The following is a 25,726-nucleotide window of genomic DNA, read 5'->3' on the forward strand; positions in this document are numbered from 1 at the left end:
ACATAGAGTCAATATCTCTTGATTTTCTTGCTATTTATAGCCAGTGACCACTGATGATAAAGTGGAACATTTCCTGCTAGTTATTCATTGATTTAAAAAAAAAAAAGTCATTTTCTCCAGAGACTAGGCAGGAGATAAGATGTCAAGAAGTAATAAGGAGCGAAATGAAAGAGGAGAATGCAAAGGAACAGAAAAGAAAAAATATTAAAGTGATGCTATTTTTTTCCCTGTGTATGCAGATGGACAGGAAAATTATAGCAATAATTGCAGACTCCTTTTCACCAAAAACAGAATGTGGCCTTGGGGAATTTTTGTAAGGGAGAAAACTTCCAATGAGCCTGCGTTCTCATCCATGCCCCGCCTGACTTGCTGGATATGGCTCTGACCAAGGTCATTTACCCTTTCTGTGCCTTAGTTTCCTTAAATGTTGAAAAAGATTATTTACCTTTTTGAGCTACTGGGAAGATGAATGAGATAAGGCTTCGGAGGCACCCAAACTGGTCAGAAAAAGGTGTTAGAAGAATACCGAGTAGTACTATTATTACTGAACTGTGTATCCTGTTGGAATGAGTCATCTTGCTGCAAAGATGCATAAGCAATTCCAAGTGTGGCAGAGGACCAGGGATATTAAGAGGCAAATACTCTTAGGTGGCATTAAGGGAGATTTCTCTTGCAGCGAAATCTGCCCTTGTCTTTGAATTCAAAGAACAAAGTGGGGAGTGGGATGGGTGAGGCAAGACTTTTACTTTTTAAGTTTAGCAAGATGATTATGCAAATAGACTTTTGAAATCCTAGAGCCAAAGTTTGAATCCAGACTTTGCCATTTACTTAAAAGACCTTAGGTAAATTATTTTGCCTCTTTAAATTTCATTTTACCTTCCATCTGTAAAATGGGGATTATGATAGTATTTTAAGCTTGCTGTGGGGATTCTAAAAGGTTCACCGTTGCAAGGACTGCGGAAAGTTTACTGTTATTATAACTTATAGGATATAGGGGAAAGTAGAAATCCAGGTTGATAATGAATGTAACAGAAAAATGCAAGTTGTTATTTTATAAAACATTATACGATTTAAGGGGCCGAGGAAGAGAAAAACTTGTCTTGTCAAGTCTGAATCCACTCCTATTTCACGGGTCCTTGGTAACCGGTCAAACCTTTGATATTTGGCACACAAAGCACACACAGGAAAAGCTTTCTGTGTGTGCTTTAATAAAAACAGCTTTCCATTTTAAAGCTATATATTTTTCATTTTTTTTGAAAAACCTTTTGGACATCCAATAGCTTTTATAAAACAAGGCTCAGATGATGTCTTATTGTTGATTTAAACAGAAGGAAAGCAGGGGGACGGGCACTTCGTTCCCTTGGATTCTCGCTTCGGGCTGGGAAGCCTTGGGGCAAAGCCCTAGGGGCAGGACGCGTTTTTTATCGATCCCGGAACCTCTGCTCGGGCGAAGGGGCGGGCACGCGGGCGCGCGGGAGGAGTCGGGGCGCGGCGCCGGATCGCCCATCCCCCGGGCGCGCAGCGGGGCGGCCGGCCGGGCGGCCGGGGAGGATGCGGAGGGGCGGCGACGCGGGCCGGACCCAGCCGGGGCGGCAGGGCAGGCGCTGCCCGAGGGGTAGGGCGCGCGCGGGGACGCGCCGAGCCGGGGAGGCGCGCTCCGGCCGCGCTCCCGCCGCGCTCCCTTCGATCGCTGGCTCCCTCCTCCCTCGGCAGCCGCGGCGGCAGCAGTAGAAGGCGGCGGCGGCGGCGGCGGCTGGGGATCAGACATGGCGGCGGATCTGAACCTGGAGTGGATCTGCTCCCTGCCTCGGTCCTGGACTTACGGGATCACCAGGGGCGGCCGAGTCTTCTTCATCAAGTAAAGAACAGGGACTACGCGGGGGGCCGGAAGGGTGCGGAAGGGAGCGAGGGAGGGAGGTTGGCGAGAAGGGGAGAGAGCCGCCGTCTGTGCCGCTGCAGCCCCCTCGGCTCGCTCCCGCGCCCCCACTCACGCTTGGTCTCTGCCCCTTCTCTCACCCCTGCAGCGAGGAGGCGAAGAGCACCACCTGGCTGCACCCCGTCACCGGGGAGGCCGTGGTCACCGGACACCGGAGGCAGAGCACAGGTAACGCTGAGTCCGGTCGGGCCCAAGCGGAGTTGGGCTCCGCCGGGAGGAGGTGGCAGAGCCCGGGCCGCCCGGGTTCCCGGCAACCTGCCCCGAACCGCGGTCCCCGGGAGGCGGTGAGGTGGGGCCGAGGCCGGGCGAAGGCAGCCGCAGGTAGACGGGCTGCGGGGGCTCCTCCATCGGGACTTCTTTCGAGTCTCCGGACGCTTCTCCTCAGCCTTTCAACACCACCTGGACACAGCGCCCTCTCCCCCATACCAGTTCGGACACCCCCACACCCCTACGGGGTCGGCTCTCCTATCAATGGGAATCCGAGTTTTTCTCGCGTAGCCCACTCCTGGACCCTCTCAGCTCCCATCTCGTCCCGATCAACCTTTGGGAAGTCCTTTCCCACTCCCTTCCCTGCAGCCGGGGACCCTGCCACTGGTCCTGCGAGGATAATTCATCCATATCCTCTTCTCCTCCCCGGAGAGCTGCCTCCTACCGTGCAACTCCCTCCTCCTCCTAGGTGGGACTTGTGGGTAGGTGGCTGATAGGGGAGGAGGAGGAGAGGAGTTTGGGGTGCTACGATCCTTTCAGTGGCAGAGAATAGCTCCGGAAACGCTTGGTGCTTTCCCTCCTGCCACGAGAGGAGCAGCCGGGAGCCGGAGGAGGCGTTTGCAGCTGCAGTTGCTAGCGATCCAGATTCAAAGTCCTCGGCAGCCGCACAGAGGGTGCACAAGACCGCCGGGAGGCAGTGGGCGTGCAGGGGGTGTCCTGTGTGTTGGTATTTGCGCCCTAATTGGAGGGGGTCGGCAGGGAAACGGATCTCTCTGGTGTGGTTGGTAGCACGTTTCAATGCTAAATGTTAGTTGAGCTGGAGGAGGGCCAAGTGTAGCTTCAATGCTGGTCTGGCTTTCTTTTGTCATTTTTTGTTTACATTCGTGAAGCTTATTTGTCTTTGAAATGTAACATGTGTTCTCTTATGGCCTGCCTCTAGTTCTGGCGACTGCAAAGGCTGGAGAACACTTTGGGTTGAAGGTGAGACTGGTTTCAGCAGTCATTTAGTGCTGGCTTCCAGGATACTTTATCTCCAACTCTGAGATTCTGTGAATTTCTTAAAGTTGCCAGGATATTGAACAAGCCTGCCTTTACTATTAAATGCTGGAGTTCCAAGAAGTGACTAATACTTTAAAATTTGCTGAAAGATGAAGGAGGAAGGGGACAGCTGGTGTAGCAAGCAGGATGAGGTTACAATTTTAAGGCTTATCTGACTAATACACTGTCATGTTTCTTAACCCACAGGTGCAGTCTATGACTTCAGTATACCTGTTCAGTGTTTTGCATACATATTTCAGTTTTGGCTTCCTTACCTTTGTGGATAGTATCACATTTATTTCACAGGCAATTTAGTATTTAAGTTATTTAGCATAATCCTACAGAATTATTTCGTGCCTATTGTGGTTATGTAAATATGTGTCATAACTACCCTCATAGATTTGGTGACATTCACAATGCAGAAAAATGTAATTCTCTTACATGTTTTTAACGTTCATTTCTTTTTCTGATTTGGTTTACTGTGCTTTGACTGTGGTTTTGTGTGCACATCAATGACGTTTACATCAGAGAGGTATTATGAAATCCAAGCCACTTGTCATTTATTAGTAATATGAAGCACATAAAGATACCATCATTCACCTGAATCATTCCCAGGTTTATGACATGAAGCTTCACATATCTTAAAGTCATGTGTACAGAAACATATTCATTTAAATATGCAGTCAGATTTCTTTTCCCCTAACTGAATATTTAGAAAGTTTTTCCTTCTCATTAATGGCACTTCCTGGATGGATTTGTTTATGTTGCTGAAAACTGTGATCATGAATTGACATAATATACTTAAGAAAAGGCAAACATTGTCTTTGCTGCAGCTTTGTTTTTTGCCAACCATTCATGGGTGTTTTATCTGGCATTAGAAGGCCTTTTTTGGATGCCTGAGTGTGATCCTCTCCACTCTGATCTTTTAAGTATGTAATCATGGCAGATATTCTCTTATATTATTGATACTTTCTAGTGGCTTCAAATTTGAAGTGCCATTTTCCCCAAAATCATATTGTATCTACTATCAATTTTGTTACTAGTCCAACAGTTCTTTTTAATTAGAAAGCTACTTAATAAATGAAAATGGCTGATAGTAAAAATGAATAATTAAAATGAATGGAAACTTCTATTTTGCTATCCCATTGAAGTAACACTAATTAAAGTGTATATATTTTTAGATTTGCCTACTGGCTGGGAAGAAGCATATACTTTCGAAGGTGCAAGATACTATATAAAGTGAGTTTTCATTTTTATTTTTTTCCTTGGTAATTTGAATGTTGTGATTAGTCTTCAGTTGAATAGTTATATGTTACTATAGTTATATTAAAATAGAGCTTTTTAAAGGTTTATGATGATGTTGAGGTCATCTTTATTTTGTATAGAGGTGAAGTTTGAGAGAAAAAAATGTAGTTTTTTTGTTATTTGTTGAATATTCATTGATTTAGAAATTAGGCCATTTATGGCCACAATAAGTACATTTGGGGGGCTTCTGTATGCGTTCCTGATGCGTTCTTGGGTGTTGGAGCATTGTAATCGTTAGTTTTTATATGAACGATACTTAAAATTTTTAAATTATCTTTGCTAATAACTCTCAAACAGAAAGTCCTTGAGTTATGTTAGTCTTCTGTTGTTTTGCTTTGTAAATTAGTTCTGTTCATGTGTTTTGACCGGAGATGTTAATGAGTAGCAAAAATGATGTAAAGCTAGTTACAGACTGATGAACAGTGACATGTCGAAAGTAAGAACAAAGAGAAATTGGTACTGAATATTTCACAACTGTCTGTTGTAGCATTAATCTTGCCTCAATACATTTAGATATTATCTCATTTAGCAAGTTTTTCTGATAAGTTTATGTTTGAACTCTGCTTTCAATAGAGTTGCCCTCTAAAACTAATTCTATCAAATATTGAACTAATTTCTGTTAAAAGTTAACTTGGTCGTACTTGGAAATTAGATGCAATGTTTGAGGTCACTATGATGTGAGAAATATTTTTTTTGCCCTTCCTCCCCAGGGAAAATAAAGGTGGTTTTATTTTGCTTTAAATTAGAACTGTGTTTATTAAGTGCTTGTTTTTGTTGTTGTTACTGTTAAATTGTTTAATTTTAAGAAACTGAGTCTTGAAAGAAAATGCTTAAATAAGAGGTTTGGCTGAGACTTATTAATAACAGGTAGTAAAGTTACCTTTATTTCCGTAAAGTTATTTTTACTGATACTTTTTTAAGATTCCACCATACTTTCACTAAATTATAATTACTTATATGGTTCTTTAAATTTTTTAGTAGAATGTTTATATAAAATGGCAGGATATAGTTATAGATATTAAGTATGCTGACTTTTGGGTGTAGAAATAGAGAAAGCAGAAGTAAGAGATGGGAATGGAATAGTTTCGTGGTATGGTCCAATTTCATGGTGGGGTCCAGCTCTGGATATTTTTTGGTTAAATCTTTTATTTAGTGATCTTGCTGTACATTATTATTAGACAGCCTAAAAAAAAAGATGTTTGCAAAGTACAGTCACCAAGTATTTTTCTAGCATTTATTTACATCTTGAAGTGAGTTTTGTCTTGCCATGAGAAAGGATGCTTCTGTTATTGGATGTAGTATTCATATTTCTGAGTAAGGCAGTCTTTTCAATTGAATTCATTTATTTTTATTCTATTTATTTTCAGCTATTGTAATTAAGTCAAGCTAATCTTATCAGAGTAGGGGTAATGCTAGAATTTTCAGTAATTTAATTTCTGTGAATGTGTACATTCTTAGATGAATGTTTATGTGACAGTACAAAATGTTATTCTGTGTGGGCCAAACATGTATGTTTTAATTAAGAAATAAGCTGTTAGAAAGAGTGTAAGTTTCTTTTGTTTTATTAGTTGTTTTTGTTAATTTTTTTTAAGTTGACTTTAACCAATTAGAATTTTATTTGAGTGCCATACCTAAATAAGTTTCTCAGGAAAACTAGGACAATATTATGAAAGCTGTAGTAATTAAAGATGTATCTGTAGTTTTTGACTAATGGATTTTAATCTTGTGATGTTAATAGATAGCTGATAATTTGGATGAAAAAGTATCAATAAATAATTTATATTGTGGAAGCAATTTGTTTAAAATTGAGCATAATATAAAAATATGTCACTCATTAAATTTCTTTTAAGGAAACTAACCATTGACAAATACATGATTTGCTGAATGCTTAGTACAGCTTTACTTTTGCTGGGTCGTGTCACAAGACTCACTTCTTTTATGATAAGGTAAATCGCTAAGGGTAGAATTCCCTAGAAACTTTTTACTTATTGTTATGAGCAGTTAGGGTTGCTTTATCATTGTAATATGATAGGGACACTAATTTTTATCTTACATTTTATAATTTGCAAAATGCTTTCATATATATTATTGTGGGAAATAGAATTATTATTTCCGTTGTCACATCACAGAACAGAACAACCGAGACGTGCCTTTGGAGCTCATGGTCTGCAGAGACAGCAAGATGAGAAACAGCAGGAGTATGAGCTAAATTTAGAATATTCTGGGTGGAGGAAAAGATAGGAGTCTGAAGTAGGAAGATGATTAATGTTGGTGGATGTGTTCATTATTTTTTCTTTTCTTAAATGAAGAAAAGAGGTTGATAAAGTCACAAGAGAAGGAGATGATGTAGTGAGCCGGGTGGGCTTTGTTCACGAGTGGAAGAGGGAAGATAGCAAGACCCACAGAAGACTCAGCACGGCCCCTCCCTGCTGCTCCCAACCTTGTTCCGAGGAGACTCCCTAGCAAGAAGGGAGATCTGAAGAACTTGAATTGTTTTTACTTCTTTCCCAAGCGAAGTGCATTTAGCTGTCCGATTATTTCTCCCCTGAACAAACGTTGGTTGTTGTTCAAAATGACAGACTTACCAAAAAGAATTTATTCTTGGATAACATTTTGGTTTTGACACTCGTTGTCTCCATGTGTCTTGGGGAATGAGAGCATTGGCGTGGCAGAGTCAGGGGAGCTGGGTTGTCATCTTGACCTTCTGAATGACTTTGGGACTTGATCTTCACATCTTTAAGTTAGGCAGGCTGGAAAGGCAACTTTGAAATTCTGTTCCATGTTAAATGTCTTTGTATTTTCTGCTTTTTGTGAATTTAGAATCTTCTACAAAATAATGAACTCAGAGTCCAAAAAGAGATAATGTGGGAAATGTGGACAGCTCCTTACTTTTGTACTCTGCTTAACTATTTTATTCTTTCTCTTTAAGCTTGGTATAAACAGTCTCATCATCTCCCAGTGTGTGTATAGTGTGTATAGAAGTGTATAGTGCCAGGGTTGGGTGTGCTTTCTTGCTTGCTTGCTCATTGCTGGTTTTTGTGCTTGCATTTTCCTTGGGGAAGTTCTGCATACATATGTTCCCTGCAGAGCTGCGTGGGAACAGATAGACCACAATGTCAACACGGTACTTGATCAGAATAAGAGTTATGTAGAAGATGTGACGTGACTTATCAGGTTACTTTATATACTTTGTAAAATTGCTTTTTTAAATAAAGTTTAGCGTTAGGTAACAGAATGTATTTTACTTTAAATCTAATTTAAAAAATGATAATGTTTGAAAATATTTTATCTTAAGGTAAATATTTACTACTTTAATTTTTTTTCTGAGTAGTTTTAAAATGCTCCCTAAGCTAACCAGCCCCTAAATGGTTTTATTATATGTGTGTGTGTAAATACATGCACAGAGAGTTTGTTTGATTTAGTTTCTACTTTGCCTTAAAAAAAATTATTCATGTTATCTATCTTTTGGAAGAATGAGGAAAATTATTTTTAGTGAATTTAATAGCCTATAAGGTGTAGCTTTAAATATTCCATATTCTTACTAGAAATCAAATATTTTAGCCCATAAAGTGTAAAAGACAATCTTATATATTTGAAAGTTATAAAGTTTTCTGCTTACTCCTTGAAAATGTTGTTTAATGACTCTGTAATGACAAGTCACGGCAGCTTAAAGTGAATGTGTCATTGATACTCCCTTTGTGCTTCAAAGTTTTAAGATGGTTGACTTAGAGTGCCAAGTAAATCTTAAAACAATGCTCTTCGAATAGTGAGAAACTTTGTTCTAAATATTTAAAGGTTATTGTCTTAAGTGACAGGGTTGGGGTTAAAAAAATATATTTGCAGAATAGTAAAATAGTATGTAAGTTTTATGAGGCTGTATTTTCATGTTGTTTTCTCTTAAATTTTGAATTCTGAGAATTGAACTTTTTCTTAGATATGCAGATAAAGCAGTGTTTTGATTTTTGGCTAATGAAGTTTCATTTCAGTATTTTACATAACTGTATCTAATGTGCACTGAGAATTTCAGACATACCTACACTTAAAGAGGATTCTAAGATGAAACAGCCATTTAAGGTTGCAAGTGGGGAAGAAAATCTTTCTCCATAGGATATCACAGTTCAACATATGAGTAGAGATAGGGATTCTAACATAAGTGCCATAAGAATATTAGAATAAATTACTGTATATTTGATGTTTTAAATTGTTGGCTACTATAATACTATAACATTGATCAGATTCTGATTACTAGAGCAATATAATCCTTCAGAACAACTCATGGACAATATTTCATTTTACATATTAATAATAAGAGTTTTGTATTATAATTTCTTCGATGTATAAAGTACTTTATGCTAATTCATTAGGTGTCACACAACTATGAACTACGATCTCAAATTTCAAGGAGCTTATAATACAGAGAAAAGTATGTAAAGTATTAAAAGGGAAAGGTGGTGTATGAAATTGGATTAATTGAGTAGGTACTTTGGCAAAGCATAAAACTCATATAATACTTATAGTGACTTTTTATTGTTATCTTTTATCTTTTTCTTGATCTTTCTTTTTTTTTTTCCTCCAGATGATAAAACTGAAACTCAGAAAGGATAAGGTTATATAGCTTCACTGTTTGTCACTGGTTTTCAAATTAAGGTCTCTGGGTTAAAACCCTCCTTTTCTGTACTAAAAAATGCAAGGCATTGTAAGCAGCTCCTATAATGTGTGTCCCTCTGTGTATTGTTGGTTGCTTGGGCCTAAAGGTATTTCATTTGATAGAACCAGGGATCGTGCTTAGGCCAGTAGGCCAACCCACAGACAAAAGCTTGTTTAACCCCCAAAACCTGTTGACTAGTATTATTTTAACAGGGTGTTGGAATTTGGTCCTTCCTCTCCATCCGCTCATGAGTGCCTAGTGAATGCCAGGTGCTGTTTAGGGGCTTAGGACATGGAGTCACACCTGCTGGGGCCCTGCCCACCTGGAGCCTCAGACATTAAACAGAAAAAGACACAAGCATGTAATTTTTTTTTTGTTAACTTTTTTTATTAATTAAAAAAAAATAACAACAAACAAACAAAACATTAAGATATCATTCCATTCTACATATATAATCAGTAATTCTTAATATCATCACGTATTGCATATTCATCATTTCTTAGAACATTCAAACATGTCATTTTAAATTAGGATTCTTTATTAAGACTTTATAAATAATATACCTTAATGCCTGGCATCTAGTCACCCTCTAAACAAAAGGTATCCATGATATAATGGCTCCTACTCTTTTAAGTAGTTAATCAGGATAGAACAAAAGGAGTCCCACAATTTAAGAACCTTTTTTGGATTTCTCAAATGAATTTTTCCTTAATCTGGATAGACCTGTTTGCTTGTTTTCTTCTTATTCTCAACGCTGGTGATTGTTTAGGAAGGGGGAGAAAATAGTGAATAGAAAGACACAAAAGATTGGAAGGGTAAAAGAGTTGGCGGCCCTGGAAACTGATCTGGTGTAAACATCCCTGGCCACAGACATCAGTCACACCTGTGAATGACAAAGGTTACTGACAGTAAAAAGGTTTCCTAGCGTTTGCTGACATTTGCTCTTTTTCTGTGATCTTTTATATAGCAAATATGTATAAGTTGGGAGTACTGATGAAAAGTTACATGTATATATGTATGTGTGAGTTGGAGTTAATGGTGTGAAAATGTTAGTAGTTGTCAGTCATTTGATGCCATAAGAGGAAAAGGCAAATTAGCCTGTGCCACCCTGGAAAGGCTGGCTAGAAGGGGTGGGCCTGGAGGGATGAATAGGATTCAGCTGGGTGGATGTTGGTGCCTGGTAGGACTCATTCATGTGGTGAGAACATGCCTAATATGTGTGCTGAATGGTGATACTACTCTGCTGTAAAGTTAATGCTATTTGGAGTCATGTTTAGCCTGGGCTTCGAATACCAGGCTGTGGTTTTTATTTTCTAGGCAAGCCATTGCAGATGTTTTGTTTTGTTTTTAGCATGAAAACATAAACTCACAGTTTTTAGGAAGATTTTAATATAGGCAATATGGATTAGAAAAGGCAAACTGGGAATCAAGGGGACCAGTTCCGAGCTTGTGGTTGCAATCCGGGAGTTGTTTGTTTGAACCAAGTTGGTGGCAGTGGGAATGGAAAGGAAGGAGGCCATTGATCAAAGATATTAAAGAGGAGTTGACAGGCCTCAGGAGTCTTGCTGAGCTAGGAAGTTAACAGAGAAAAAGAGGTCAAGAGCAACTGAAAGATTTTGTGTTTGAGTGGCTAAAAGAATGAGGATACCCTTGACTGAAATAAGGGAATAGGGGGCAGAGTCCTAAGAGTTGATAATTGTTTCTGTTTTGAGCTGTTGTTATCTTTAAAAAGACATAGCATTTTAAGTGACTAAAATCTGGCTTTTGTAAAGGACTCCTAACTTTGTCTTTACTCCTCCCCCACGAACAAGAAAACAACCCACTCCTTCCCCCCAAAAATCCCATCTCGGCTCCCAGGTGACCATCTACTACATGAAGATCCAAGTTGGGAATTTCATATTCACTTGTCCAGTTATTCATTTAACAAATACCTGTTGAGTATTTACTGTGTGCAAAGCACCTTAGGATCCTGCTCTGAAGCTTACAGTTAAATCAGTGGGAGTAATAAAATAATCACTCAACTATATAATCGACAACATTTATCACAGTTGCAAAGTATATTCATGTCATATATTGAGATGCCTTAGCCCCAATATAGGGGATACTGGGAGAAGTCTTTCTCACAAACATGAGAGGTTAGGAAAATAAACTCCTGGGCTTGAGACTGAACCACCACGCAAGTGAAGGTATTGCCATAACTAAAGAAAGACACAGGGAGTAAAATTGGTCTGGTATGGAAATTTAGAAAAAGAAGAAAGACTGTAGTAATCATTGACAGTATCCATCAAGTGCCATCTGTGCTGGTTTGAAATGATGTATGTACCCTAGAAAAGCCATGTTTTAATCCTAATCCCATTTTGTAAAGGCAGCTGTTTCTTCTAATCCCTATTCAGTATTGTATGTTTGAAACTGTAATTAGATCATCTCCCTGGAGGTGTTATTTAATCAAGAGTGGCTGTTAAACTGGATTAGGTAGAGGCATGTCTCCACCCATTTGGGTGGGTCTTGATTAGTTTCTGAAGTCCTATAAAAGAGGAAACATTTTGGAGAATGAAGAAGATTCAGAGAGAGCAAAGCAGAATGACGTAGCCATGAGAAGTAGAGTCCACCAGCCAGTGACCTTTGGAGATGAAGAAGGAAAATGCCTCTAGGGGAGCTTCATGAAACAGGAAGCCAGGAGAAGAAGCTAGCAGGTGATGCTGTGTTTGCCATATGCCCTTCCAGATGACAGTGGAACCCTGACCTTGTTCATGTGCCTTTCCAGATTAGAGAGAAATTCTGACTGTGTTCACCATGTGCCCTTCCACTTGAGAGAGAAACCCTGAACTTCATCAGCCTTCTTGAACCTGGATGCCTTAGATTGGACATTTCTATAGACTTGTTTTAATTGGGACATTTTCTCGGCCTTAGAACTGTAAACTAGCAACTTACTAAATTCCCCCTTTTAAAAGCCATTCTGTTTCTGATATATTGCATTCCAGCAGCTAGCAAACTGGAAAACTGTCCAATAGAGAGGAAGGCTTAGCCAGCTGATTTTGATTTTATTTCTGTCTCAGTGGCAAGGTCTTCTGATCATCATTTACTCATTCTTTCTTTAAGTTCTTTTCAATAAATTTTGAACTCATGATTGTGTGTCGTAGTGCTTGGATAAGATCAGTAAACAAAATAGACCAAATAACCCTGCCCTTCTGGGAAAAGTGCCCATGGGGGAGAGAATATCAGACAAAATAAATATAATAAGCAAGTAAATTTTATATTATGTAAGAATAAATAAGTGCTACAGGGGAAAAAAATAGAGCAGGGTACAGGAAATCAGGAGAGGAGTGATGTGCAGTTTTTAGCAGAATGGTTAGGATAGGCTTCATTGAATTTAAGCAAAGACTTGAAGGCAGTGAGGATGTGGCCATGAGATTTTGTAGGAGTGATCATACCAGGTTGAGGCAGCAGCCAGTACTAAGGTTCTAAGGTGGAAGCATGGGCGTTTGAGAAATAAAAGGAGTAAATGTGGGAGAAAAAGGAGGTTGAAATCAGAGAAGTATGGGACCAGATTCTTAGTGGGCTTGATTAGTTGACATCGGTGGACACTGGTGTGACTCAGGAGATGGAAAGCCAGTGCAGCATTGATCAGTGGAGACACATGATCTTCCTTCATCCTCTGAAAGGATCAATCTGGCTGCTTTGTTTAGATAGATTGTAGGGGCCAAGAAGTCCCCTGCCAGATTAGGTTCTTTTCCCCCCTCAGACTGTCACCTTTTATTTCTTCTTAGCACTTAAATAGGATTATGATTAAATATTTAATTGTATAATTACTGTATTTCTTTCTAAGTTGTCAGTGATCATAAATCATGCCATTGATTTAATAACTTTTCTCCTGGTTGTTCCTTGAAACTTCAGGTATTTATGTGACATTTGAGACTCAGAGTTAGAGCTCTGAAGTCATGGAAGTCAGCATTACCCCATTCAGCAACTGTTAAAAAGGCTGAAAGAGTGATCAGACTTCAACTGAAGATTTGAATGAAGCTGATCTGGATGGGACTAAGGTAAATCAGAATACTGGGTAAAGGATGATATGGCCCATATTTTCAACTTCAATCTTTGGATGAGACCAAAGGGAGAGATGTTTATTCGGTGCAACATTTATATTTTAGGTGGCACGTTATCTAAATTAACTTCTGTGGTCAGTTTACTTGAGCACCATAATTACATGGGATCTTGCGTAGGATGTGATATCTTCTTGGTTTTGAACAGGTTAGTGTGATGCCCCAATATATCACAGAGTAATCTGGGCAGAGAATAAAAAAGTATTTGCAAAGTCCTCTTGGGAAACTGGGGAGGAAGGAGGAAATATTCAACTTCCCTATCTGGGGAATTCCTCATATTCTGGCAACCAATTCAGTAGGCTGAGTCCTCAGACTTGGGACTCACCCATATGAAGCTTATTCCTGCGAAGGAGAAGCTAAGCCTACCTATAATTATGCCTAAGAGTCACCTCCAGAGAATCTCTTTTGTTGCTCAGATGTGGCCTCTCTCTCTAAACCAACTCAGTAGTGAACTCCACTGCCTCTCTCCCGGCCCCAACGTGGGTCATGACTTCCAGGGCTGTAAATCTCCCTGACAATGTGAGACCTGACTCCCTGAGGATGAGCTGGGACCTGGCATCATGGGAATGAGAACCTTCTGGACCAAAAGGGAGAAGAGAGAAATGAGACAAAATAAAGTCTCAGTGGCTGAGAAATTTCAAACAGAGCTGAGAGATTAGCCTGGAGGTTATACTTAAACATTATATAAATATCCCTTTTTAGTTTATGATGTACTGGAATGGCTAAAGGAAAGAAAGTAACTGAAACTGTTGAACTGTTCTAGTTGCCTTGATTCTTAAAGAAGATTGTACAGCTATATAGCTTTTACAGTGTGAAAATACAGCTTTTACAGTAAGGACCTTGTGTCTGATGTTCCTTTTATCCAGAGTATGGACAGATGAGTTAAAAAAAGGGGGGAGGCGATAGAAATATGAATAAATAATAGGGGAAGATAAAGGATAAAAATTGGATAGATTAAAATACTGTTAGTCAATGAGAAGGAGGGGTGAGGGGAGTGGGATGTATGAGTTCTTTTTATTTCTTTTTTTGGAGTGTTGCAAATGTTCTAAAAGTGATCATGGTGAAGAATACACAGCTATTGTGAGCCACTGATTGTACAGTATTGTTGGACTTTATGTGTGTGGATATTTCTCAATAAAAATATTAAAAAAAAATAAACAGCTTTTCAGGGAATGAAAAGAAAGGCAGGACCATATTAAACCAACTCTTTGATCCTTTTTTGTCTTCAGAAACATTAATATGTTTTTAAAAGTACATGCTAGAATCAAGGAAACACTTGTTTGATACCTGTTCCCTTATACTCCAGATAGTAGGTAAACTTCATGATGAACTGTCTTGTTCAGTGCTGTAGTTTTAGTTCCTTAGCCTGAGCATTTTTCATAGTAGATTCTCAATAAATCTTTGTTGATTGAATGAACTTTGATGACAACGGACTTAATTCCATGATATTCAGAAACTTTATTAGACTTTTCATGAAATTTAAATATCTTGTGCACATGACATTTATCTATCTCAGTATGAATTAGTAAATCAGCTGTATCTTAAGTTTGGTACATATGATTCCAGTCTGAGACACAGATAGGATGTGCGAAGGGGCCTGATTGTACAACCTGACCCGTGATAACACCAAGATAATTAGGGCCTTGGGAGACAACCCACCAGCCTCTCCTGATACCCAGTCTTTGCCATTGACTGTCCGTTTCTGTTTAGGAACTTTCCCAGTTCAGGCTGGAGAGGAACTAAAGCAACTGTGGTTTCAGGAGACTAAGGAGATATCATTGAAGTCTATACTATAGGGAATTGTATGGATAAGGTGAACGTTGACCAAATCTTATAATACTGAAATACTGTCCCTTAGACACCTGAGAGAAGCTCAGCTGATACAGGATTCAGACCTATTTGGGGAACTCTTTGGCCAATTGGATGCCTCTAGCCTGTTAAAAGTCTGAGAGTAATCACCTTTGCATGTCCAGTACGTGGCATGTAATATTAGACTTTGAAATAAAGGCCTAGAACAGATTGTGAGAAAAGCCAGTCCCTTTATCCAAATCTGAATATTCTAGGGCCTTTTCTGTTTTTTACCTGTCATTTTAGGATTCTTAATCGTGCAAGTGTCCATGACCCAAAACCAACTGGTGAAAGCTAAAAGGGGACTTCATGTTAATTCCAAGAGTTCAAACAAATGAATTCTTTAGGGCTTATCTTTGCCTACATCCTCCCCCCCCCCCCTCCCCAACTGGAGAAAACTTTTCCTATTTGTCCAGAAAATTGATTGCCTATGGTTCTGTATTACACTCTACTAACTTTTTAACCCAAATGGCAAGGTGCCTTCTCTAGATACAAATTTAAAAATCTTGGGCGAGGAGTTTGACTGTCTTGGATCACAGAGCCATTGCTGGAGTAGACACTGGCCATCTAGTCTTTGGTCACTGTCCTGTGGCAGAGCCAAGATACAGTTTTTGGCAAACCCTTCTGAAACCATGTGGTAAGAAAGACAGACCCAATTCACCATAGGAAACCAGGGTCCCTAAGAGAGTAAAACATCAGAGGTCAGCTACTTCTCCATTGTAATACAGGACACAGTGCTCAAGGGCGGGAAAGGCAGTGACTCCCAGTATCCTGTAGACTCCTGGGAAAATAAGTGGTGGTACTTCTGGAAAGTTTTTCACTTTACATTGCAGAAGGAGTGGTTCCAAGTATGGAGACTGGGTTGGAGGCTGGTTCATTTGCTGACCTGGGAGAATGAAAAGGGAATGTTGAATTCTGAGGAAGAGACTAGTTATCAATCCTAGACTGACTCTCATGAACAAGGGAAATTGAGGAAACCAGCTTCAGTTTAGCACAGGTGGTAGTAGAACCTCATTGAGATAGAAACTCGCCCCTTGTGTTAGACTAGGGGTTCCTTTGGGCACTTCAGAAGTTACAGACAACTTCAGAGAATACATTGTGTGCCTTAGTGGTGTTTCCAAAGGCTGCTTGCTCTAGATGCTCTATGTGGGAAATAGATTTCCCATCATCCTTTCCAGGTGACTGTGATTCTTTTTACTCATTGTTTCATTTTTTGGTCTGAGGAATAAAGATAATTTGCCTCTTGAGATGAAAAACTAGTTTTAGTCTTTATATGATTTAATTCCGATAGCTCTTGCTGAAGTTGGTTGAAGATACATATAATACCCATTTTATTAAATACATACTATGCAGCTGTTTAAGCTAAAATTTAAAACTTACTAAAGTGGCAAAATCCTGAAAAGAAATAAAGAGCTCCTTGGCAAGCTTTCATAATAGAAAGCAATTATATGGGGAAAATAACATGTTAAACTTAATGTAATGTTTTTTCCTCTGTTGAAGATTTATCTGTTGTACTACAACATTTATTTTTAAAAGCTGTTCTAGCATAGAATATAGATGCATTCTAATAATGATGGCATTTTTTAAGTTAATTAAGAAATATCAAAATAATTCCAAATCAAATTTAAAAATAGTGTGTTTACTGGCACCATGCTTTTTTCCTACTATTATAATGTTGTGGGGTTTTCTTTCTGATTATAAATGTAATGTACTTTTATTTTAGAAAATCACCCATACTCCCATTACATGGTTTCTATTAATATTTTGGCCTGTATATTTTTAAAGGTTAGAGTCTTTTTGCTAATGCAAAATGCTGAATCTTGTTCTTATTAAAGTGTATTTTGTGTATCCTTAAAGTTATATTATGTGTACTTCCGATATCATTATATATTTATTCAGAAGATTTTTAATAACTGTGTGGTATTCTGTCTTATAAATATATAATAGTTGTCTATTTTTAGATGACTGTGTTTCCAGCTTTTTACTGTGAGAAAAATCTTTATATGAAATTTTGTATGCATGTATGTTTCCTAGAATTGAAATTATTAAGAAAGAATATGAACTTTTTAAAGGCCCGTCAATTGCCATTTTGCCCAATTGCCCTCCAGAAAATTTGAACCAATTTATGTTGGATGAATGAAACTTAAAGGTAGCTGGTGCATAGTCTTTGTGGAACAGGGACAGAATTTTAGTTATCTCTTGCTACGTAACAAAGCACCCAAAACTTAGTGGCTTCAAACAACAATGATTTATTCCATCTCACATTTCAGTGGGTTGCCTGGGCTCAGCTGGGCAGTTCTTCTGTTCCATGTGCCATAATGAAGTCATTCATGCAGCTGCATTGAGCTGGAAGCTTGACTGGGGCTGGAACACCCAAGGAGGCTCCTTATCCTCTAGGATTTCTCTCCTCCTGGACTCTCATCACTGAGTAGTCTGATTCAAACTGCTTTGAAATGTGGCAACTTGCTTGCCAGAGGGAGCGTTCCAAGAGAAAAAGTCCTTCTGTGCAGGGGCTTATAAAACCACCGCTTGTCTCATGCTTGCTAATGTCCTTAGCAAGCATAGTCAAAGCAAGTCATATGGTCAAGACCAAAGTCAAAAGTGGGAGAACACTACTTCAGGGTATGAACTGTGGGACATGTGTTTATTGCAGGCCTCCTGGATTACCACAGATGCTGAATAAATTTGACCTGGCATGCAACTCTGATTAGCAGTAGCTGTTTGGAGCACTGTATTCAGAAGAATTCAGAGACCAACTTCTAGATCAGTGGGAAAACATACTGTGATTAGCTAGTGCTCTCTGAATGGGCTTGAGTGAAGTGTAAATACTAGTGTATTTACCATCCTAATTTAAAATCTGTGAATTTATATTATAATGTCAACGGCCTAAAAAAAGAAAAGCAAGTCATGAACTTGCATGCAAGCCAATGTTTTAAAAACATTTGAGTACTTATGTAAATTGAGTCTTAAATTTTTGTTCACATTGGTTTCTCATTGACATTCAAACATTGACATTTACTTTTATAATAGTAAAAAGTATCAACAATTGGTATCTTATGCTAGTTTGACAAATTACTAGAATACTCATATTTTATACCAGGAGTACCGTTTCCCATTGCTGTATTAGTAGCAGAGTGAAGAAATCATGGCAGAATTTGTAGATGAGAATCAGAGACTCAGCAGAGTAAATCAATATGCAGTACCCAAGGTCTTGTGTATATATTTTATACATATCACACATGTGAGTCTCTATGTGTGGTTAGAACCATCTGAAGATGCTTGAGTGAATTGTCAACTTGACTTTTGGATTCACTTATGTGATTTAAACCACTTTAGTTATTATCAATGGCAGTATTTTAGCAAGAGTAGCCACTGTAACCCTCTGTGTTCTAGGAGAGATTTCAGTGAAAATGGGACTCTTCTTGGTACAGCAGTGTAGCATCTCCTTCTGTGCCTTCCCCTCCCAACCTATACTTTGCTCCCCAAGAGGTTACAAGTAACAGCAGTTAGGTGTGCAAACTTTGATTCACTTTTTCAACTTTTACTATTTATTTAATAAAGGTCCTAGATCTTTTCACATTAGAAGTTAGAGATCAACACCATTCTTTCAATGGCTATAAAATACACTTTAATTATTTAGCTATACCTCTGTTTGACATATAGTTTATTTCCAATTTTTCTCAATTTCTAAAAGCACTTTAGTGAACAGTGTGTGCATACACTTTGTACTTATATGGAAATACTTTTATAAAATACTTTTAGATGTGAAATTACTAGATTAGGGTATACTTATATTTTAACTTTTGCTAAATATAATAAAAACCTGCTAAACACTAAAAATGGGGTCCAAAAATTGAAATGTATAAAATCTAGGGTTGCATAGTTACAAGATTACAGCAAAACATAAAAGAAACAATAAGTGATACACTCGGCAAAACTGATTGCACAATAAATCAAAAAACCCCATGGTGATGGAGCATTCACTTCCTAAACTTCTTTAGGAATTGGAGTTGGGTGAACTACTGGACCAATTTGCCAAACACGTTTAAATTAATCTATGGTTTTACTATATGTAGTTTACTATTGGGCTAAACTTTGTTCCAAAAAATCTTTACCATTTTATACTAGCATCAGCAGTGTACAGAAAAACCTTTTCTTATATTTGTCAGCACTTGATATTGTCAGACAAATTTTGACTAATTTGATGGCAAAAACGGTGTCATCTCATTGTTTGAATTTGCAGTGATCCTGATTTTGGCCGTGCTTTGCATCTTTTTGTATATTTTATGCCTGTTTGAATCCATTCTGTGAATTTCCTGTTTTGTATGGTTTTCCGTTTTTTCTATTAGGTTAATTTCCTTATGATTTGTATTATATATTAAAGTATTTTTTATATCTAGGCCAGTTAACTTAGTTGGGCTCTCCAAAATATTTTGATTATGCACCCCTACAATCAAAAAGAAGAGTGTACGCCCTCGTAATTATATTCATATTTATTTATGCAGATGTGCTGCTGTGACTCCATGTTTTGCATACTAGTATAGCTTATTTTTTCTCAAATTTAAAAATAAGTGCAAGCAGGAATGCTAAGTACTTTTTCCCACAACCCAGTGGAAAGTGTAGTAAACCACCTAGGGAAGTGCAGAACAGAAAATGATTTAGGCCCTTTCCAGGCCTAGATTTGCCGAGAGGAATAAGTGCCTCTCTTCTATCAACATGGTGTACACCTGTGTAAGCCTGTGGGCACTGAGTCCATATGAAAGTAGAAAATAGCCACTGGTCAGCTAGTCAGACCTCAGCTCATAAATTATCTCTAATAGTAATTTACTTTGAGGAAATTGCTTAATCTCTTTGTGGACCTGATTGATCACATGCAAAATGGGAAGGATAATTATCGTCTTTCAGATCTTATAGACTTAAGATATTGTGGGTTAATTTTTTGAACAAACTTTGAAAAACTGTAAAGCATAGTATGGATATGAAATACCTGTGTATTTGTCTTGCAAGTTCATGACACTGGGTATGAGAACAAGCTTCAGTGTCATTTATGCTGGACTTAAAATGCATGACCTAGTAATTATGATTTAGAAATGTCATCATTTAGTGTATCTCATGTAGATTTTAAGGTAGGAACTGTTACATATAATAGCCAATAAATATTTGTTGGTGGTGATGTAATACACATTTAATAATATATTTATTTTGTTTTTAAAAGTCCTGTGATTTAGGAATTAGAAATCTCTTTCTTTCTGAAATGCCCAAACAGTGGCATGGCAGTAGGGGAACTTTTTTGAAGAGTAAAGTAATCATTGTACAGGGCTACAGATAAAAAGTAGGACCTACATTTTGAATGTATTTTCTAGGTTAGTGGAGAACTCAGTGCATTGTAACATTAGAGACTCTCATGTAGGCAGCTGGAACTGAATTAAAAGGAGAGAGTATTGAAGGCAGTATATGATATAGTGTTCCCAGGAATGATATGAAAAGGCATTTTTGAATGTAGATGTTGATGGTATTTGAAAAAGTTATTTTATAAGGTTTCTTTAAGTGATTGAATTTAACTGTAGAATAAATTATAATTATTTGTTAAAGGAGGTTGGAATTGGGGGGGAGTCAAAGAACTAAATCCCTCATTGTTAATGAAAAGGAATAAGAAAATTGGGATCGCAACTGTGTAAATATATGGGTTTGAAATATTTTAAATGTGTTAATACTCAGTCTTGGCAAAGGTGCTAGAAAACAAGAGCTTTCAGGTACTGCTGGCTGGGATAGAGCCCATGATCATTAGTAGCATGAATGGGGTGGAACTAAGAACTGCTGCTGGTGGGCCAAGTGGGGGTCACATTCCTTCTGAACCCTTTCCTCTCATTTAATTCCCAGAACAATCCCAGAGGGTAGGAAGCAGTACAAACTTTGAATTTCCAATTCAAGTCAATAAACTTTTTATGCTTACCCAGATGAGGGGGGAGGGAAGGCCGCATGTGTGTTTATTATTTGTACTTTTACAACTTAGTTACTTAAACTCCTGGAGGAGGTAGAAGAGAGTATGCAAAAAGAAATGAAATTGCTTTTTGAATTTGGAAAAATTGATTCGTTTCTTAGAAATGGTTCACACTGAGAAATTTTTCTATTTCAGAAAAGTGATAAAAGGTCAAGGAAACCAACTACTTAATTTTCCTATTTTTATTTTTCACATGAGCAGGCACCAGAAATGGAACCTGGGTCTCCAGCATAGCAGGCAAGAACTCTGCCAGTGAGCTGCTATGACCCACCCTACTTAATTTTCCTTATAAAATGGAATCCCAGGTCCTTTTTAAAAAAAAAAAATATATTAATCTAGATTTTTACAACATCAAATCAATCTCCAGTTATCCTTCTATGGATGATTTTCAAGTCCAGTTACCATTCTTTTCTCAGCAGAGTTTCAGAAGAAGCTCTCAATCAGAAATAAGCAGTATTATTGGTAACAGAAATAGACTCCTTTGATGGGGTTCTAAATCCTTTTCGTGTATAAACATTTCCTGTCAGGCCTACTACTGAAGCCTAATTGCAAAAAAGGACCTTACAATTAAAATATTTCACAATTAGTGGTTTCATTTCCTCAGAAGCAGTAATTTAAAAAAGTAGTAGACTATCAGAGTTGAATAAACTTATATAATTAATTTTGCTGAAACAGTTATCGCTATATAACAAACTATCCAAAAACCCTGTGGGTTAAAACAATATGTATTATTGTTCACAAGTCTCTGGGTTGGCTGGGCAATTCATCTAGTCTTGTTTGGGTTTACTCATGTCTGAGATCACCATGGGTCAGGTGGAAGGCTTTGCTGATCTTGGCTGATTTGGGATGGTCTCATCTGGAATGGTGGGATTGACTCAGATGAGACCATCCCAGATCAGCCAAGATCAGCAAAGCCTTCCACCTGACCCATGGTGGAAGGCTTTTACATGGTCTCTCACGGTCCAGTACGCTAGCCCAAGCTTCCTATCGTGGTGAAGGCAAGGGTCCAATCAGTGAGCAGAAGTGCTCATGGCGACTTGAGGGCTTAGGCTCAGAATTGGAACTGCGGCATATCTGCTGCTTTCCCTTGGCCAATTATAGTCACAGGGCCAGCCCAGATTTGAGGGGGTGGAGAAATAGAATCCATCTTTGATGGGAGGAGCTGCAAATTCACATTGCAGAGGAATGACTATGGGGGTGGGTAGGTGGAGAATTGGACATTTTTTTATAATCCATATGGCACCTATGCCAAAAAGTTAACTGAACCCAACTGAGGTTGATGGTTGCTCTCTATCTTGGATAATTGGTCGCACTGCCAATTATGTATGTATTCCTTCTATTTCCTAAAAAATTAAATGGACTTGTGTTGTGAGAGTCTCTTCATTATTAAAACAGTTCTTTCTTGAACTCTTGAAAAATTGGGTAGTTAGTTTTTCTTTTGATGATATATTTAGTTGGTTTGTTAGTCTCTGGGACTGAGATTCCAGGATGCATGACCACTGTACCTTTTAGTGTGTTTTTCAGCCCTAGCAGATCCTTTACATAAGGTTGATTTTGGCTAATGAGACACAGAATTGTATTTATTGATCACTTGGGAAAAAGCAACTAAGAAGGCTTTCAAGTAAATAACTTCTGCCCTTTGCACACCTAAGACCCTGTGACCAGGCACTTGCTGTCACATTACCTTTTTTTATTTTCCTTACAGCACTTATCGCTGGCTGAAATTCTTTGTTGCCAGTCTTCCCCCACTGGGATATAAACTTCACAAAAGTATGGACCTCCTCTGTACTGTTGACTCAGTATTGAATTCTCATACCTTAGAATAAATAATGCCCTCCTCTTAATACAGAAACCTCAGAGCTTGGGTCTAGCGCCTTTCTATCAGATGTGATGAACATTTTATGATAAGTCAGCAACTTGTTAAAGTACAGAGTGGTAAATGTATGTCCCTGCCATGTTACAGACACTTATTAAGTGTTTATTGAATTTTGAGGAAACTTAAGTGCATTGGGAGTTTAGAGAAAATGGAAAGTGGAATCCACAGAGGGTTTTGCCAGATGAATGCCATCAAAGGAGAGTTTCAGGTATAAGCAATTTGTTGAAATGTTAGGCTATGGATTTCAAGCCAGAAAGGAGGCACCTAGAGAAAGAAGAAATCTGATGAACTGGGATGAAGTACAGATCCTCCCAAAGCCAGCCTGCACAGGGAGAATAAGCATGCATGCTGGAAGATGATGAGACTGTGGTGATGTAAAGCAGTCCTTGAAGTAGTGATTGCAGATGTGGGGTCTTAGGTTGACCGGCTCCTGGGAGAAAGAGAGTAGAGGTCCCAGGTGGTTGAAGGACCCTGGGAGGGAATAAACAATTAACACTACCAGGATATGGAGATAGTGCCATGAGAAGAGGTTGAGACAATTACAAAGGTGTCTGCCCCTTATGGAGATAGAGGTGAAGTGGAGACTAGATCAGAGACAAAAGAACAAAGCCGTGTCGGGATAACACTGGGTCAAGGGATTGATTGGGAAAATGAATGGGGTTAGTGTGAACTTGGGCGTTGAAAGCTTTGGTGGATTTAGTTTTGTTAGACTCTCAGAGAAGAGTGACTCTTGGACTGCTAGAGAGAGGCCCTGCCTCATTTGGTCAAGGGTGGTGGTCAGCCAGGAATTTAGGGCTGTCCCTGCAGTTCTAACTCCAGTCTTCCTTAAAGCAGGTTTAAATAGACATATTGTGAACTTTCAGAAGCCACATACTAAATCGATGTGTACTGATTTTGTGTCCATATTTTCATTTTAAAGATGTGAAATTTTAATACTATACTATGTTGTATTATTAATCAAGTATAATACCAAGTCAAGTCTAAAATCTAAGAGTCAGGATTCTCAGATTAATATTTTTTGTTATAAAGTTTAGTACATTTATATTAGTAGAAGTAGATATTTTGAATGTAAATATTTAATTTTTTGCTGTTAGTCGTTTTGTGAAAGTTCAAACTGTGTGATGAACCAGAGCAAAATTTCATAATCTTTTAACTACAAGATTGCCTAATAGGCAAACAAAGTAGGAATGACAGCGTTGGAAGATTTTACAAATTCCCATAACCACTTGGAAATAATTTTAAGAAAAGCGTTTGATAAGCAGATAATTGGGGACTTGGTATATGAAGAATAATTAATAGTTACTACTTTCTTGCCTTTAACCCTTTGGGCAGACCTGGCAAGCCAGGTTAAAGTAATCTATGTATTTAAACTATCTACTCATGCAGGTCAGTTTATTTTTAGGCAGCTTGGAATAGTCTGTTCTCTGTGGGTTGAATAAGACTTATTTTACCATACCACCTGTATAATGCTAAGAAATTTTTTAAAAAATAACCTTTTAGTTGGTATGTTTTATTTATTTCACTATGAAAAATTTAATGCATACCAAATGAATATGATGAATAAGCTGCACATAATACTTGGCTTAAGAAATAGAATGTGTCTCATACCTTTGAATTTCCCTTTTGCCTCTCCTTAATCCCATCCTCTGTTTTCCCCCACAATAAGTAATTACTATCCTGAATCCTAGTTTATAGTTCACCTTCAGTTTTTTAAAAGGGCTCTTTTGATGAACAGAGTTCTTAATTTTAATATAATTATTTATCAGTCTTATGTTAATAGTGATCATTTTGGATTTTTTTCCCCCCATTCCATTCCTTGTATTTCTTTATATTGCTGGATAGGCCCTCCAATACAGTGATAAATAGAAGCAACTCTAGTTCTGACTTAAAGTGAGCATTTCTGATTTTCACCATTGGAATATCTGATGAAGATTTTTGAAAGTTATCCTTTTACAGATTAAGGAGAGTCTTTGCTATTCCTAATTTGGTAAGAATTTCTATTATGAATGAATTGAATTTTATTACCTGTGTATAAAACTCAATGCATCCATTGAGTTGATCTTTCTTTTTTTCTTTTAATTTGTTAATGAGTTATTGTGAATTGCATTAATATACACTTGTTAATGGTAAATCAGCCTTGCATTCCTGGGATAAACCCCACTTACTCATAATGTACTTTCTTTTTTATTGTTTTGGGCTGGTTAATAAAAATATTTTATTTATGTTAATAAGTGAAATTGCCCTGTAATTTTCCTTTTTTGTACCGTCATTGTCTGACTTCGATATCAAGGTTATTCCAGCCTCAGAAAATGAGTTGGTACTCTAGAAGCGTTTGCAATCAATTACTGAGAAAGGTATATAGTTTCTGACTCATTGTGGTTTTTCATTTTCTCTGTGCAGTTCTGTCATTATTTTCTTTATTTCTGAAATTACGTTATCAGATGCATTTATGTATAGAATTGTTATTTTCCCAGTGAATTCAACCATTTCTCATTAGTATATCACACTTCTTTTCTCTCCTTTTTTTCTTTGCATTTTTTATATTTCGTTTGTTTATTGTTCTAACAACGTTTTGTTGTTGTTGTTTACCCTCATCTACACCTTTACAAAACATGGATACATGGGTGTGATGGAGCATGAAGAAATGTCACATTTCTTTCTTCTTGAAGTAAAATTTAAACAAGACCCCAGTTCTCCTTCAAGGTAAAGTCAGTGTCAGTTGTTAGATTGGGGTTGGTGTTCCTCCAACCTCTCTCCAAATCATGTT

General features: G+C 38.1%; 1 protein-coding gene and 1 long non-coding RNA gene across 8 annotated transcripts in view; both read left to right on the plus strand.

Annotated features, from left to right (window-relative positions):
• Window positions 1-1,702: 1,702 nt before the first annotated feature.
• PLEKHA5 (pleckstrin homology domain containing A5) overlaps window positions 1,703-25,726 on the plus strand; it is a 303,484-nt gene continuing 279,460 nt past the window's right edge. For 3 of the 7 annotated variants that reach the window (XR_013179581.1, XR_013179582.1, XM_077170235.1), the window contains exons 1-3: window positions 1,703-1,858; window positions 2,025-2,104; window positions 4,363-4,420. Coding sequence is in view for 5 of the 7 variants with exons in the window: in XM_077170235.1 (XP_077026350.1) it covers window positions 1,767-1,858; window positions 2,025-2,104; window positions 4,363-4,420 (230 nt within the window). In the remaining 2 variants the exon portion in view is untranslated. The remainder of the gene's footprint in view (window positions 1,859-2,024; window positions 2,105-4,362; window positions 4,421-25,726) is intronic. The other 4 variants (XM_077170231.1, XM_077170232.1, XM_077170229.1 and 1 more) reach the window with 3 other exon arrangements.
• The window catches only part of LOC143691569 (uncharacterized), a 35,199-nt gene continuing 19,692 nt past the window's right edge, over window positions 10,220-25,726 (plus strand). Inside the window, exon 1 of the long non-coding RNA XR_013179583.1 lies at window positions 10,220-13,174. This is a non-coding gene — a long non-coding RNA (uncharacterized LOC143691569). The remainder of the gene's footprint in view (window positions 13,175-25,726) is intronic.

Source organism: Tamandua tetradactyla, chromosome 7 (assembly GCF_023851605.1).
Source record: "Tamandua tetradactyla isolate mTamTet1 chromosome 7, mTamTet1.pri, whole genome shotgun sequence".
NCBI lineage: Eukaryota > Metazoa > Chordata > Mammalia > Pilosa > Myrmecophagidae > Tamandua > Tamandua tetradactyla.